Raw genomic sequence first — 17,240 nt, 5'->3', positions numbered from 1 at the left:
AGTCATTATGTTGACTTTTGGTTGTATTTGATCGGCCTCTTTTACAACCACCTGTAAAGCTACTTTAGAACCACAGGGAGGCACCAGCGTACTATGAATGTAGGTTGTTTTTTTAACCCATTATGCCCAACACATTGGGGTCAATCTTTGCATAAATGTACTCTAAAGCTAATTAATTTAAATGAAGCCACCTATCCACTTTTACCTCATCTGTATTCTCCTTGAGTTCACTTTAACTGAAGTTGCAAACGATACAAAATACAGACATAATCAACTATGGAAAACATAGACTGTGTATTGTGCTCTCTAGAGTTATTTTAAAATAGATCAACCTTTCCATATGCTAAATAAGCCCATAATGGCTGAGTGGAAGGTTTCAGCCCATGGTTTCTATTGCCCCAGGCGCTCCCCATGGCTCCAGTCCCCATACGCTCCAGCTCAGAATTCATGTTCTAGTCATGGCAACATGGACCCTATCACCATCTGAGGCCATTCCCTAATAGCCTTGGAAGAACAGCCACACATGGACCCAGTAAATAATGCAAACCAGTCATGATGACCCTGATTCTGTGGTGCAGTAAGGACACACTTCTTGAAGGTTCCATGGAGAACAATCTCAAGCACTTCTTCAGTTTTGAGGTAATGACCATGTGCAATGCCTTCAGAAAGTGTTCATACTCATTGTTACACATTTTGTTGTTTTACAGCCTGAAATAAAAATGCATATATTTTTTGTTAACCATCTACACACAATACCCCCATAATGGCAAAGTGAAAAAATATTTTTAGAGTTTTTTGCACATTTATTGAAAATGAAATGAAGAAGTGTCTAAGTTACATAAGTATTCACACCACTGAGTCAATACATATTATAATCACCTTTGCCAGTGATTACAGTTGTCTTTCTGGATAAGTCTCTTAGAGCTTTGCACACATGGATTGTACAATTTTTGCACATTATTCTTTCTAAAATTCTTCAAGCTCTGTCAAGTTGGTTGCTGATCATTGTTAGACAGCCATTTTCAAGTCTTGCAATATATTTTTAAGCCGATTTAAGTCAACACTGTAACTAGGCCAAGAACATTCAATGTCGTCTTGATAAACAACTCCAGTGTATATTTTGCCTTGTGTTTTAGGTTATTGTTCTGCTGAAAGGTGAATTTGTCTCCCAGTGTCTGTTGGAAAGCAGACTGAACCAGGTTTTCCTCAAGGATTTTGCCTGTGTTTAGCTCTATTCCATTTCATTTGATCATAAAAAACTTCCTAGTCATGGCCGATGTCAAGCATACCCATAACATGATGCAGCCACCACCATGCTTGAAAATATGAAGAGTGGTACTCAGTGATGTGTTGTGTTGGATTTGTCCCCAAATGTAGAAAAAGGCCAGACCTTCAGATTTAGTATTTCTCTATGCAGCTCTAGTTTGTCCCTTTAGTTAGAATGTCCAACAGCTCATCAATCAATCAGCCCTAACATGCTATCCAATCAGAGACATTCTCTTTAGTGTTGTAAGTCCCGCATCCAGCCTGTGAGTTTTAGTGTAGACAGGGAATGGACAGTTGTGATTATCCACAGAAATAATAAGAAGACATATTTCAGCATGTTTAACTGTATTTGTGCGTTCATCTAAATATCTAATATGTCATGTTTATCATACTGTATGTATGCTGTCGGGGGGGGGGGGTTATTCTAAATTTATTCTAAAGTTGTAATTGACTACGTATCGTCATTGCTAGCAAATAAAGTTACGTTAGCTACTTAGCCAGGCTAACTATTTTCTATGCGTCATGCACACAGTGCATTGCAGTTATGTTTATGCTTGAGATATAAGATTTAGGTCCCTTTATTATTGTGGTCATAAGATGCAGAGTTTGTTTACATTGTACAGCCTGCTGGTAACTGCAGCAGCTCATTAAATATAGCAGGTTTAAGTTACGTTAGTGAGCGCTTTCGCTCTGTCCCACCAGTTTCATGGTCAGTACGCAGTTATTGCGCCTTCCTGGTGTCACGTGTCCTTTCCGACCACTTTATAGTTTAAGGTCTAGCGGTTTAGCGGTTTATGGTTAGCATACTAGGGCTGTATTGTGTAGCGGTGTATAGACTGCAGCTGTATTCTGCGGCTGGTATTCATGTTCTCATATACCGCGTAATCTTTTAGATGTAATAGGAGCCTATTACATACCACATATCATTTTAAGTCACCATTGTATTCACATCTGTGTCTTGTTTCATTAGGTTACGTTGCCTACGTAGTAAGTTCATCCGATTAAGCCTTTATACTGTATGCATCTTATAGTAATAATCACATATTATTGTGTCCTATAATATGTTATTTTTCTATTCCTTGTAGAACCACATCCTACAGTTGTTACGTAAAGAACCCTAAAGAGTACCAGTGTGTGGTTCATGGTGGTGAGGTGACAAGCCAATTATGAGTGGCATCCATACTGCTCTTGCCGGGCAGCCTTGTAGTGATTCAATTTCCAACCCAGCAACCTAGCTTAGCAATCAGAACACCGGTGTAACCCTGCCCTATTTTACAACAAACATAAAGCTTTCCATTCTGGACATGAAGTCATTTTCTCTTACACATTTTTTGCCGTTTTCCTTTAGTGCCTTATTGCTAACATGATGCATGTTTTTGGAATATTTTTACTCTGTACAGGCTTCCTTCTTTTCACTAGGTTAGTAACCACAATGTTATTATCTATCCTCAGTTTTCTCCTATCACAGCCATTATACTCTAACTGTTTTAAAGTCACCAATGGCCTCATGATGAAATCTCTGAGCGGTTTCCCTTCTCTCAGGCAACTGAGTTAGGGAGGATGCCTGTATCTTTGTAGTGACTGGGTGTATTGATACACCATCCAATATGTAATTCATAACAACCATGCTCAAAGGGATATCCAATGTCTGCTTTTGTTTCTTCTTTTTTTATCCACCAATAGGTGGCCTTTGGGAGACATTTTGGTAAACCTCCCTGGTCTTTGTGGTTGAGTCTGTTTGAAATTCACTGCTCAACTGAGGGACCTTGCAGATAATTGTATGTGTGGTGTACAGAGATGAGGTAGTCATTAAAAAATCATGTTAAACACTTTTTGCACACAGTGAGTCCATGCAACGTATTATGTGAATTGTTAAGCAAATGTTTAGTCCTAACATATTTAGGCTGTCAGCGATTGGGTGCAGAGTGAAAGCGGAGTCAGGCGCAGGACACAGGTATGGAGTAATCCAACTGAGTTTGCTCAAAGAATAAAGCAAAATTCCAAAATGGAACATACAACAAAACTCTAACACGAACACAACCACTAACGACATAAACAATCACAGAAATGTATGTCAGATGGTTAAATAGGGAATGTAAAACAGGTGTGTATGTAATCAGACAAAACAAAACGAAACAGAAAAATGGATCGGTAGTGACTAGGAAGCCAGTGACGTCGACCGCCGAACACCACCCGAGCAAGGAGAAGGGCCGACTTCGGCGGAAGTCGTGACATAGGCTTGCCATAATAAAGGGGTTGAATACTTACAGTATTGACTCAAGACATTTCAGATTAGCATTTTTATTACTTCATTTGTAAAAAATAAATAAAATTGAAATACATTATTCCATTTTGACATTATGGGGTATTGTGCGTAGGCCAGTGACACGAAATCTCAATTTAATAAATGTTTTATTCAGGTATCACAACAAAACGTAGAAAAAGTCAAGGGGTGTGAATACTTTCTGAAGGCACCCATAGCGGTTGTTTCTGGCGGTGTCAGAGGTGGAACTGTGCTAGAGCTGTCCACATGTGGCTCCTTGCATTAGGTCATGCCTAAAGTGGACAATGCCATTAGCAACACAGAGTCGCATTAAGAGAAATCCCATGCAGCATGGTTTAGAAGTTTGAACACTGGAATGTGAGAGAGAGCCTAATCTACACCTTGATTAGGCTGACAGAAGCGTCATTATTTCTATATAGCCTACACGTTCTTATTCTGAACTTCTAACAGGAGTGGGACAGATGTGGCTTCATGACAATGATCAAGAGCAGCTGTTGACTGGTTTGAGAGCTCCAATGCAGTTACACCTCCGACACCACCAAAACTTCAGCTATGCGGGTGTCCGCTATCAACGGTTAACACTTGATCTGATTGAATTGAGGCCTAAGTGTCAAACAGGAGCCATTGTATGTGTACTGACAGTACTGCACGCACCGTTACCTTGAAACACAACGTGACTGGCTTCTGCATCTGCAAAGGGTCCTCATTTCTATGCAAAGCCATTGTTTGATTCTTCCACTAATTGATGCTGTGTTGTCTCCTGCTGGTTGGGGAGGCTGCTGTGAGTTCGTGGTTTGTGGTGGAGCTGATGTGGCTGCTACTCGGGGGAAGATAGCTGAAGCCGAGGGCCCCATATCCTATCCACTGGATGGATGTGGCGTGAAGGATCCGAGTGGTGGGCAGCCTGCCAATCAAGCTGTGCGTCCTCCACATTGAGCCAACACGATCACTCCTCCCTCTTTCTCACCCGGCACAGAGCGTCTCACACCCTCTGAATATTCTTCCACACACACATTCCTCCACATATTTTTCACATACGCACAAATGAACGCTTAAACGCATGCACGTACACACTCACAACACAGCCCCTCAGTTGGGACTAGGTCTATTGGAGAAAGGCTTCCCACTACACACAGTGTTGTGGTCAACAGGTAGGGATGATTCTGACTAGAGGAACCACACTGTGACCAACAGAAAGAGAAGAAAGAGTGGCATTTCTGGTCGAGTATCTCATGGGGAGTTGGATTGAATGCTGACTGTTGTTGTGTTGTGTGCCGGTGGTGCCACGCAGAGTGAGTGGACTTTGTAATGAAGAGATGCTGCGTTGTTTGATGTGTATTGTGCAAAAGCCCCGCTCTTTCTGCTTTGTGTTTGTCTTAAGGCTGGAATGTGGTGCAGGGCTGATAAAATGGGAGAATACAAATAAGTCTCCATACGGATGACCTTGGCAATGTGAAGATGCTGGAATACAGTTTCTATTTCTGTCAACATAATCCCTTGATAATGTCGGTCCATCTCTCTTGTTAAATCAGCTGATCATAAAGTACAGGGCACAGTAAGACTTTTTGGTTTACAGTTGGACAGATCTCTTATTTGCCCAACCTTGTTCTAGAGTCATTTAGACTGGCGCTAGTCGACACCTGCATCAGGCTGGCTTCTGAGCCAGGGCTGGCATTATGGGTGGGCCTTAGGGGCCCTTGCCGCCCTACCGTACCTACTTGCCCGTCCAATTAAAATATTGAAATAATTTGTATGACCGTGAAGCTCAGTTAAAGCGAGCAAAACAGCGCCCCCTTTGTCTCAGTATGTGTAGACCATGTATCTGATTCTGTCTGGACAAAAATAGTATGACATGTCATACTATTTCTGGCCAGACAGTATCAGATACATGAGATACATATAGACGGGTGCTGTTTCGCTCCCTCGGATGCTTTCTCCAGTGATATTGTTTCAGCAGAGAAGAAGAGGCGAAGCGAGAGGGCTCGCTATCACCAAAATCTGTCCAGAATAAGCCCAATGCATTTCTATGTGAATGATTTGCAGACCTAATCTTGTCTCCTGCCTTACCGCCTTTGGGACAGACTCCCATTGTTAGGGCGGAGACATGAGCCTCTGCTCATTATATACAGATCTATGGTTTAAGCCTCTTGCGAATTGGTAAGGAAAGTTGGTGGGTGCACAATTAGGCTAAATTGATGTTTCACCAAAATTATACTATTGTTATTATTATACTATTGTTATTATTATACTATCAAAATATTTCACCAGGGAGCATGACTTAGCCACAGAGGATCATTAGCTTATTTTTGAAAGAATTGCTGTAGATTGTTTCAAATCACAAGTGTGCAGGACTATGCCTCTTTTTGGGTAGTGCGTGTGGCAATAGGTCTAGATGATTGAGTTGCGGCTGTCAGTGTGAAGATAATGCGTCTTGAGTATAGTTTAAAATGTTGCATCAAGAAGAAGGGGAGGAGAGGGTTGTGTCGCAAAGATATGGTGCGTCTCTCTCCAGAATGCATATAGGAAAGTGACAATTTGGCAATGTCTGATTTCTGATTGTCTCAACTCACCACATACACCACTAATACGCTGAGCTTCTCAGTCATTTTGTCTCTGCCTCACAAGTCAATGAAGTCTGTTATTTTAACATCCAGTGTGAATGATAGTTCCTCAATATTTTACAAATCTTTCTAACACTACCGGCCTCAATCACCAAGCCTTGGTGGGAAAGAGAAAAACAGAATGATCTGATGATCCCACATATCCAGTGGAAACGTCATTAAAGATTGTCTGTCCCGAGCTCACTGTCGCAGGAAACCGCGAGGGCCCGGAATATGCTAGTTCACACGTGTCAAACTCATTCCACGGAGGGCCGAGTGCCTGCAGGTTTTTTGCTCCACCCTTGATTGATTAATTAAGGTGACTAATTAGTAAGGAACTCTACTCACCTGGTTCTATAGGTCTTAATTGAAAGGAAAAACATAAAACCTGCAGACTCTAGGCCCTCCGTGGAATGAGTTTGACACCCCAACTAGCGGCTAGTTGATGCAGTGTTGCAAGCGCTTCGGGTTGGACCCAACATGATGTTTATACAATGTTGCACTTCACTAGCAAAGGCTCAAGTCAAGACAGATAAAAAGGGAAGCAGACAGGTGGAATAGAGAGATTCATGTGATTGAAAGAAACAATTTTCATTAGGATATTTTCTACTGTTTTTATCTGACGGCTTTAGGCCTACGTATTTTACTTAGTTAATGGACATTATACTGCTGCATGGGCCTATAGGTTATCTCTGAGTTCTATGCTCTCATTTATTTAGCCGCCATGGATCACAGTGTATTAATCTGTCCATATGGCAGAGGCTGGTGCTCTCGCCATAATTATAATTTAATTTGAACTTTTAGATTTGTATCATTTTCCTACAGATTTTGACAATAAACCACGACAATGATGTTGAGAAACAAAAATGCACATATAAATGATAAGCTTCCCCAAACTTGAAACTCACAAGTTGCTATGGTCTTTATTATTACACCCATAACAAAAATTGTGAACGCGCAAGCGTGTGCACACACAGGAGTTCCTGTGAAAAAACGTGCCCCCCTATGGAAATCAAAGGTCCATCCAACTGATTTGTTCTGACGCCAGCCTTGTTCTGAGGAATACAAAACGTACTTTACGTATTTTACGTATACTGCATTGGTTGGGGAGAATTGGTGGGCAGAATCCGTGAACATCTAGCAATCCAAAGGTTGCGTGTTCGAGTGGCGTTGGTGACAACTTTAGCATTTTAGCTAACTCTTCCCCTAACCTTTCTTATAAACTTAACTCAAACAACCTAACCTGCTACGTAAATTCACCTAACCTTTGTCGTTAGTTTCCCTAACCATCAATGTAAATTATCCCTGTAATTATTTTTTGTTGTTACAGTGCAACAAGCAAACTGGTCTCAGGGAAAGACGTATAATACAATACGTCATCCAAGAAGGATGATAAATTAAGTAATCCAATTCATACACTATTTTAATACCAGGTAAATTGACTGAACACATTCTCATTTACAGCAACAACCTGGGGAATAGTTACAGGGCAGATTCATAAACCAATTGAAGGTAGGGGATGAAGTTCAGATTGGGAATTTAGCTAAGACACTGGGGTTAACACCCCTACTCTTACAATTGCCATAGCATCTTTAATGACCATAGAGAGTGAGGACACCTTAACTTCCCATCCAAATGACAGCACCCTACACAGTGCAATGTCCCCAATCACTGCCCTGGAGCATTGGGATGTATTTTATAGGAAAGAGTGCCCCCTACTGGCCCTCCAAAACCACTTCCTGCAGCATCTGGTCTCCCATCACAGGGACCAACCAGACACAACCCTGCTGAGCTTCACAGGCAAACCAGCAATGGGGTGCAGCATGAAACACTGCTGGCTGTTGTACAACTGGGTAAGAGGTACTGTATGATACTATACGTCCTATAATTCATATGCTATTGTACGACCGCTATTCCATTCGTAATATAACTTAACATAGCGTAATATATCATACCTTTGACATGTCACAGATTTACTTACATAATGATACAAATTGCACTGAGACCACGTTGCCAGCCCTGCATAGCGAGAAGGGTACAATTTCCGCCGGCAATTGAGGCCTTTCCTACATGTGGGCATTCTTGCATTTTATTGCTACATTTTTCAGCTAGGACTCCTAATCACAGGTGTGAGGCGGTGATACTCCAGTACAGTAGGTGGCGGTAATGCACCATAACGTTGGGTGCCAACTGCCAATAAAACCCACAGAACAAGAACGGGGTGACAACACTGGTAGCTAGCTAGGACGACAATAAACAGTGTCCTTCGCCCCCGCCTGTCGAGCACAGTTTTCCCGCAGTTCTGTTAATGACGGCGAGGGCAGGTGTTAGCAAAGGACACTGGGTGCTAGCTAGCTAGTTAGCTTGCTAGTTAGGACTCTGGTACATAGCAGGCGGGATAGGTTGCTAGGTAGCCAACGATAGACAGTGTCCTTCACCCCCCACCTGTCGGGCTCTGCTTTCCCGCAGTTCTGTTAACGATGGCAGGTGTTCGGCAGGTGGGAGCGAAGGGCACTGTGCGCTAGCTAGAAGGAGGCGGGGGTGACACCGGTAGCTAGCTAGGACACCGGTAGACAGTGTCCTTCGTCACCCAAAAAACTCTGATAATACTTCTATTTCCATTTTGACCCACATTTTAGGGGACATTCTGAATATCAAAAGTGTCACACAAGCATGAAGATGGCGTGCTCAAGGGAGGCCTTCATGCACAAACTAATGGGATGCTCGAGGGGGAGGAATACCCACATGCAGGAACGACCCGAATTGCGGCCTGCAATCACACACTATTGTGCATAGCAGGTGTTTTGACAGTGTCGGGAGGTGGAGCTATGTTAGAGCTGTCAAATCCACAAGAGGATCCTGGCGTTATACCTATTATGGACATTGCCATTGGCTGCATGGAGTCATGTTAGTATCATTCCCATGCAGCTTTGTTTACACTTTCAAACACTGGAATGTGTGATCTACACCTTCATAGAAATCCTCATTATTTGGTTTAATAATTTGAGTGTCATTTTTATTTCTATATTGCCTACACTTTCTTGTTCTAAACTTTTAACGTGTGTGGGGCCCATGTGGCTTTGTGATAATGACCATAAAAACCAAATTAAAAGCTCTAATGAAGTTACACCAAACATACTTATAACTAACCCACGATAGTTCATCTGCATCGAGCTGCATGAGCTAATAAGATCCTGTTGGCGTGTTTGAGCATGTACTTGCACTTCCGTTAGGGAACGCGTCTGTGTAAGTGCAATAACTCATTTTGCCATATTTGGTAATGAGTTGAATTTCCATCCAGACGCTTTAAATTTTCACCCCCTGTGATCCATCTGGGTTCCCGTCATCCATCTGTGGTTACACTTCCAACACGACCAAAACACCAGCTATGCGGGTGTCGGCTATTGAGGGTTAATACTTAATCTGATTGAATTTAGGCGCTAGTCTAGGCCCTTCATCTATAATAGACAGTGCATTTCACATTGGATAGCTACACAGATTCAAAGATCAAGATTCCAAATAAAGATTTGTTAATTAAAAATAAAATGCATACAGCATAGTATTGCCACTGTACCTCCCTGGTTAATTTTGGTGCCTACTGAATATGGCCCAGTGTGCACTCTGCCTGTATTTAGAAGATAGGGCTTCATGCACCTCACTCCACCTTTAACACTTGAAGTCCATACCTGCCTCCAACACTCTGCCTGTATTTAGAAGATAGGGCTTCATGCACCTCACTCCACCTTTAACACTTGAAGTCCATACCTGCCTCCAACACTCTGCCTGTATTTAGAAGATAGGGCTTCATGCACCTCACTCCACCTTTAACACTTGAAGTCCATACCTGCCTCCAACACTCTGCCTGTATTTAGAAGATAGGGCTTCATACACCTCACTCCACCTTTAACACTTTAAGTCCATACCTGCCTCCAACACTCTGCCTGTATTTAGAAGATAGGGCTTCATACACCTCACTCCACCTTTAACACTTTAAGTCCATACCTGCCTCCAACACTCTGCCGAAACAACCCAAAAACCCAATGTGTTCTAACATTATAAAATGCATTTCATGGCTACAGATATGAGTGCCTCGAGGCTGTAGTCATTTAGACAGGTTACCTCATACGGATCAGATTACGGTTTACCCCAGAACTACCAGAGGCTGACAAAATAATTGCAATGCCGAACAATTCAATACATTTATTTGGCAAATGTTTCACATTAGCATATCTTATAAAAAAAAGGGTCTGACACAACAAAAATGTTTTAGAATATCTTTATTTTATTTTATTTTTTTCATTTTGTAGCAAAAAACAATAGGTTTGACCACCGAAACATTGTCTACAATTCCAGGTGAGAAATGTACATGGTTACGCTGTAATGATACAGTGAAGCACCTCTGTATTTCTTTATGCTTACAAAGAAAAGAAAGACACTGGTATACATTATTGTTTTTCGCCATTGAACATTCTCACTCAATTATTGTACAAAAAAAAAGCCAGTATACAGAGTCAATGTACAGAAGCAATGGAAGTCATTCAGACAATGTGAGAAAGGACAGATAGAGAGATAGTGTATAAGGTCCTTCGTGGTCTTTATGAGTTAGTCCTCGATAAACATGCAAGTTGTACACGTTACAGAAAAGCCAACAACGTCACCATTGTTGAGAGCATAACCATTGTGGACTGTACGTTTATGGTACCTTACAATGGACTTTTTTAGTTTTTTTGTTTGTTGTAAACTCAAGTTAAATCAGTTGTAGTTCATGTTCTTGAAGGGCTGTCTTGACACGATCACAAAGAGATGGAGGGTTTTGTAACACTGCGAGTTTATGCTACCAAACCAAAAATCCGGTTGGACAATTCCTAGACACAGATAGTTCAGTACGAATTCCCTGTACATTTCTCATGCCAATAACTGGTAAGGATGGCAAGCTGTATGTTTACTCTCAAATGTCGATCATTTAAGGTGATGAGTTCCAGACAGAGAATAAAGGTCAGTGCATCAAAGTTCATAAACATGTACAAATGTTCCTTGGAATTGGAGAAGAATGCTTGTCTCTCAACAATTGTGCATGTTGAGCTGCAGTTTTTCTGGGGGCTCAATCGTTCTTGCTGGAGAGTGTTAACTTGTGCTGGTTGTGAGCTCTATATTGGGTTAATTCACGATAACAGTTCCATTTTCACGTACGACCTTACCATTTTCACATTGTTAACTTCAAGAAAGAGAAATTGTTTGCTTGCTTTATACATTAATCCAACTTGATAGGGTACCAGATATGGAGTTATTTAATGAACCCTCAAATATATACTCTGTATATAAAGTTAATATATTCACAGACATTGTTTTCATGAAATCTTTTTTATATATTTTTGTAAGGATTCATTACATCACTGATATATAAATACCATTCAGTCCAAATGGATTAAGAAACAAAATGGTTCTGTGGATATAAAAACAATGTGGCTGGATATACTTGTGTATTGTGGTTTTTCATAATGCAAATATTGAGGTCGGAGCCCCATCTTGTACAGAGGCGAAGAACAGTATTAGACAATGTGTACTTGATCGGCAAAATTAAATATATAAAAATTCATGACATATTTCAGATTAACTTGCAGCTGTAGTATAGTCCAGAGGCATGGCCCAACATCTCAGCAACAGTAACAAGAGTGGCTTTTATGGTATGCCATTTTACAAGTCAACAAATACAGTGATTTGTTTTACGTTCCTTGTGTCTGAGAAACTAAGGCCCTCGTTTTGAACAACAGGCCTGCTTCCAATTTCTGAGTTTCCATGTGACTCCATACCGCACACAAATTGCACAATCCACTAGGTTTCATTACATGACTAACTTGTAGTTTGTGGTTGACCATTACTGTGCGTCCCCCCCTCCCCATGTAGAGAACACACACATACAAAAACAAAACATCCTCACTCCACCAATCAGCTCCGTCCACCGAGCGTCTTCACCCTTATTTACCCATTTGGGGTTCGAGAGGTGTGGTTTGAGCTTTACTTATCTGTCACAACAATGGTGGATCCACAATAGATTAACATGAATTCATTCCATGTAAACAAGGAAGGAGGGAGGAAGCAGGGACTTCTCCACTCACCGGTGGGTCTATCAGAACTTAGGCGTTTTGCCACCTTCCTGGGGCAGTGTTTAAGAAGATGTAAAGTGTGTCACCATCTCTCCTAGACAGTACTCTCCATGACCCACTCTTGGCTCTCGAAGGTCCCCTTGCTCCCTCCCATGTCACCCTCCTCGTCACACTGCAGCAGCATGCCGTTCACAGACAAGCTCCTCTTAGTCCAGATGCTGCTGATGCGCCGGGGGTAGCTGCACACCGGCGTTGTGGCCGTGGAGGCGCTGGAGGCCATCGCTTTTTCTGTTTGTCGGTTTGTATCCATACAGTCCCCCATGTCAAACGACTGGCTTCTTTTTGGCTTGGAGTCTAGAGGCAGCATGAGCACCCGGCTGAGCCGTGAGTCCATTGTGTGGCCCAGCAGGGGCTCCCTGTCCGTGGGGGGCCTATCGCCGCCCGCCACTAGAGTGCTACTGCTGGAGGATGGCTCCCCCAGGTCTCCCCTACCCCTGGCCTGGCCCGCCCGGAGCTCTAGGGAGTTGAAGGCTCCCAGCAGGTGGTCCAGGTTGGCCCGGGGCTTGGAGGGGGCCGCCTGCCTCCACATGTTGGCCAGGGTGCTGTTGGGGCTGTGAGAGCCACCCCCAACCATCGAGCCACCCGACGAGGAAGAGGAGGAGGTGAGGCTGCTCTGGAGGGATCCGCATTTAAACTCCACCACCTCGTCTTGGATGGTTACTTTGGCCTTGGGTTTGGGCAAGGGCAGAGGCATGCCATTCTGTCCCAGCCGGCCCCCATTGGTCTGTGAGTGGGTGGCACTAACGCTGGTCAGCTTGCTGATCGCCCCCGTGCCACCCCCCTCATTGTCGGTGGCCTTGTAGCGCAGCATCAGGATAATGATGAAGACGAGTAGCGTCGCCACGATGATGCCACCCACCACAAGGATCATGGTGCCCCCTAGGAACTGGCTGTGGAGAGACTGGCACTGGGTGTAGTCATCGCGGGTGAAGAACTGGGCACAGCCCACCACGTTGGTGGCAGTCAGGGTGGTGGCGGTGTCGTCCCAGGCGGCCAAGACACACAGGTCGTACTTTGTCCCCGACACCAGGTTGGTCACCAGGAAGGCATTGCTGGAGGCCGGGATCATCCTATAGAAACACAGAGCAAGTGTTAAACACCCATGGTGAAAACCTAGTAGCTTTGGTACAATTGAATTGATTTGGAGGGATAACGCTATCAACATGCGTCTTTCTTCAACACCATACATGTAATATCTATGCAACGGAAAGAAAACTGTGTTTGATTGTTCTTTATGAGGTCATTTCCACTAAAAGGAAAAGAGGGCTTCCGTGTTCCTATGTTCATTCCCGAGGAGATGTCATTTGTGGTTTCTGTTCTCGTCTAACAGACAGCCAGTTGTAATTGGCTTTATCTCTTTAAGCAGTCTGTCCTGCTGCAGCAAACAGACGCTCCACCCCATATCTGAGCCACGGAGATGAGAGAGAAATAAATAACCAGAACACAGAGGAAGAGTGAAAGATAGTGAAAGAGAGAAGATTGAACGCCTTGTGTAACAGCGAGAGCCTCAGATACCTATGTCGCTCAGGCAGCTGCAAGCGCTTTCTTACATTCAGAAGATAGAGTCTCTGAGGCGAGAGACAGGTAGCCTTATACAACAGTAGTGGATGAGACCATCTCACCTGTCCAGAGGAGGGTCTTATCCCACTTAAGGACAGAACAGTCCCTCCAGGATTTAGAGATTTTTTTTCTTGCAAATCAACAATTCCCCACATATTTGAGGACTTGCAATCACCTCGCTATTACCGCATAAAACAGCATAATCATTACAATATTCCTTCATATAACTGTCCAATCACCTCACTACAAAAAGAGGGCTCCCCCACTCAGCGCGTTTTGAGACAAATTTGACAAAATCATTGCAAATTGCCTAGCAAAATGTCAGAATTTTGGCACACAACTATCAATAAAAAGAAAGAAAGGAATCCTGGAGGAGCTGTCAGAAGTAACATGTCTTAGAACATAGTGAGTGATGTCCAGGGAACTGGCTCGGAGCTCGTAACATCCTGTCAATTCCTCGACAACATCAGTCATTCAGTCAAGGTAGCTGGCCATGAACACCCATGCTAGACTAACCCTTTAGTTTAACGGGCTGAAATACATTATTTATAACAAAGCATTTACTAACAGTTTGCTCGTCATTTCTTAATCATTACTATCACAATTGTAAATATCAGTAAACTAGATTTTTACACATTGATTTTAAAATGCTCAGTATGTTTCCTAAAATCCTTAAACATCCTGTGTTCTTATTCTTTTACAGATTATATGTTTGTTCTAGGTCATTTTCAGCATCAGGTACCACTGGAATGTCTACCACTGGTCACGCAAAACATTTGAAGAGTATTTATAAAGTATAAAAGTGCAAAAATATTTTCAAAATGATTTGAGAATGGTTTATTAATGTGGGAGTAATGATTAATACAGGTGAAAGAACACATCATTTATAAAGGCATTATAAATGGTTTATTATGGACCATTAAAATAAAGTCTTACCAGCGGGCCATGAACACCTATGTAATATGCTGGCCATGCAGGTCCATGTAATATGCTGGCCATGCAGGTCCATGTAATATGTTGGCCATGCAGGTCCTTGTAATATGTTGGCCATGCAGGTCCATGTAATATGCTGGCCATGCAGGTCCATGTAATATGCTGAACATGCAGGTCCATGTAATATGCTGGTCATGCAGGTCCATGTAATATGCTGGCCATGCAGGTCCATGTAATATGCTTGCCATGCAGGTCCATGTAATATGCTGGTCATGCAGGTCCATGTAATATGCTGGCCATGCAGGTCCATGTCATATGCTGGCCATGCAGGTCCATGTAATATGCTGGCCATGCAGGTCCATGTAATATGCTGACCATGTAGGTCCATGTAATATGCTTGCCATGCAGGTCCATGTAATATGCTGGCCATGCAGGTCCATGTAATTTGCTGACCATGTAGGTCCATGTAATATGCTGGCCATGCAGGTCCATGTAATATGTTGGCCATGCAGGTCCATGTAATATGCAGGTCCATGTAATATGTTGGCCATGCAGGTCCATGTAATATGCAGGTCCATGTAATATGCTGGCCATGCAGGTCCTTGTAATATGTTGGCCATGCAGGTCCATGTAATATGCTGGCCATGCAGGTCCATGTAATATGCTGGCCATGCAGGTCAATGTAATATGCTGGCCATGCAGGTCCATGTAATATGCAGGTCCATGTAATATGCTGGCCATTCAGGTCCATGTAATATGCAGGTCCATGTAATATGCAGGTCCATGTAATATGCAGGTCAATGTAATATGCAGGTCCATGTAATATGCAGGTCAATGTAATATGCTGGCCATGCAGGTCCATGTAATATGCTGAACATGCAGGTCAATGTAATATGCTGGCCATGCAGGTCCATGTAATATGCAGGTCCAGGTAATATGCTGGCCATTCAGGTCCATGTAATATGCTGGCCATGAACACAAAGGGGTTGCACAAAGGGGGGAACACAAAGGGGGTGCACAAAGGGGAGAACACAAAGGGGTTGCACAAAGGGGGGAACACAAAGGGGGTGCACAAAGTACTGAGAACAGGGTTGGCACAATCATTCTGGCACATTTTTTATTGATTTTTTAAATGACAAATAAAACATTTAAAATTATCTCTGAGAAATTGTATTAGTATAAAATAATGTGATTTTATTTTGGAGCATACAATATAGCTCCGTATTTGTAATATTGATTTTATACAGTCTTTTTTGCAAATCTTTATCAAGGTTGGCAATGATTTTAGATGTGCCCGTATAATCATCAACAGGGATGCTGTGGAGAAATTGTCTGAAATTAGAAAACCACATCGACACTGTAGTGAAGAAGGCACGACAGCGACTCTGTAACCCTTTCCTGACTCTGAAAAACATCCTGGATCCCTGCTCATCTGCGTGAACGTGCCTTAGGCATGCTTCAAGGAGGCACGAGGTCTGCAGATGTGGCCAGGGCAATAACTTGCAATGTCCGTACTGTGAGACGCATAAGACAGCGCTACAGGGAGACAGGACGGACAGCTGTCACCTGCACAGGATCAGTACATCTGAACATCACACCTGCAGTACAGGTACAGGATTGCAACAACAACTGCCCGAGTTACACCAGGAATGCACAATTCCTCCATCAGTGCTCAGACTGTCCGCAATAGGCTGAGACAGGCTGGACTGAGGGCTTGTAGGCCTGTTGTAAGGGAGGTCCTCACCAGACATCACTTACAACAACGTCGCCTGTGGGCACAAACCCACCGTCGCTGGACCAGACAGGACTGGCAAAAAGTGCTCTTCACTGACGAGTCACAGTTTTGTCTCACCAATGGTGATGGTCAGATTCGCGTTTATCGTCGAAGAAATGAGTGTTACACCGAGGTCTGTACTCTGTAGCGGGATCGATTTGGAGGTGGAGGGTCCGTCATGGTCTGGGGCGGTGTGTCACAGCATCATCGAACTGAGCATGTTGTCATTGCAGGCAATCTCAACGCTGTGCTTTACAGGGAAGACATCCTCCTCCCTCATGTGGTACCCTTCCTGCGGGCTCATCCTGACATGACCCTCCAGCATGACAATGCCACCAGTCATACTGCTCGTTCTGTGCGTGATTTCCTGGGTGAGGGCTAGGGCCATTCCCCCCATAAATGTCCGGGAACTTGCAGGTGCCTTGGTGGAAGAGTGGGGTAACATCTCACAGCAAGAACTGGCAAATCTGGTACAGTCCATGAGGAGGAGATGCACTGCATTACTTAATGCAGCTGGTGGCCACACAATATACTGATTGTTACTTTTGATTTTGACCCCTCCTTTGTTCAGGGACACATTGTTCCATTTATGTTAGTCACATGTCTGTGGAACTTGTTCAGTTTATGTCTCAGTTGTTGAATCTTGTGTTTTTACAAAT

The 17,240-nt window shown here is 43.2% G+C and overlaps 1 protein-coding gene across 2 annotated transcripts in view; it reads right to left on the bottom strand.

The window, feature by feature from the left end:
- Nucleotides 1–10,410: 10,410 nt before the first annotated feature.
- The window catches only part of LOC110529794 (leucine-rich repeat and fibronectin type-III domain-containing protein 2), a 159,788-nt gene continuing 152,958 nt past the window's right edge, over nt 10,411–17,240 (bottom strand). For both annotated transcript variants that reach the window (XM_021612328.2, XM_021612329.2), the window contains one exon: nt 10,411–13,384. In XM_021612328.2, coding sequence (XP_021468003.1) covers nt 12,349–13,384 — 1,036 coding nt within the window. In that variant the 3' untranslated portion in view covers nt 10,411–12,348. The remainder of the gene's footprint in view (nt 13,385–17,240) is intronic.

Source organism: Oncorhynchus mykiss, chromosome 8, assembly GCF_013265735.2.
Source record: "Oncorhynchus mykiss isolate Arlee chromosome 8, USDA_OmykA_1.1, whole genome shotgun sequence".
NCBI lineage: Eukaryota > Metazoa > Chordata > Actinopteri > Salmoniformes > Salmonidae > Oncorhynchus > Oncorhynchus mykiss.
This window is presented reverse-complemented; position numbering and strand designations above follow the sequence as displayed.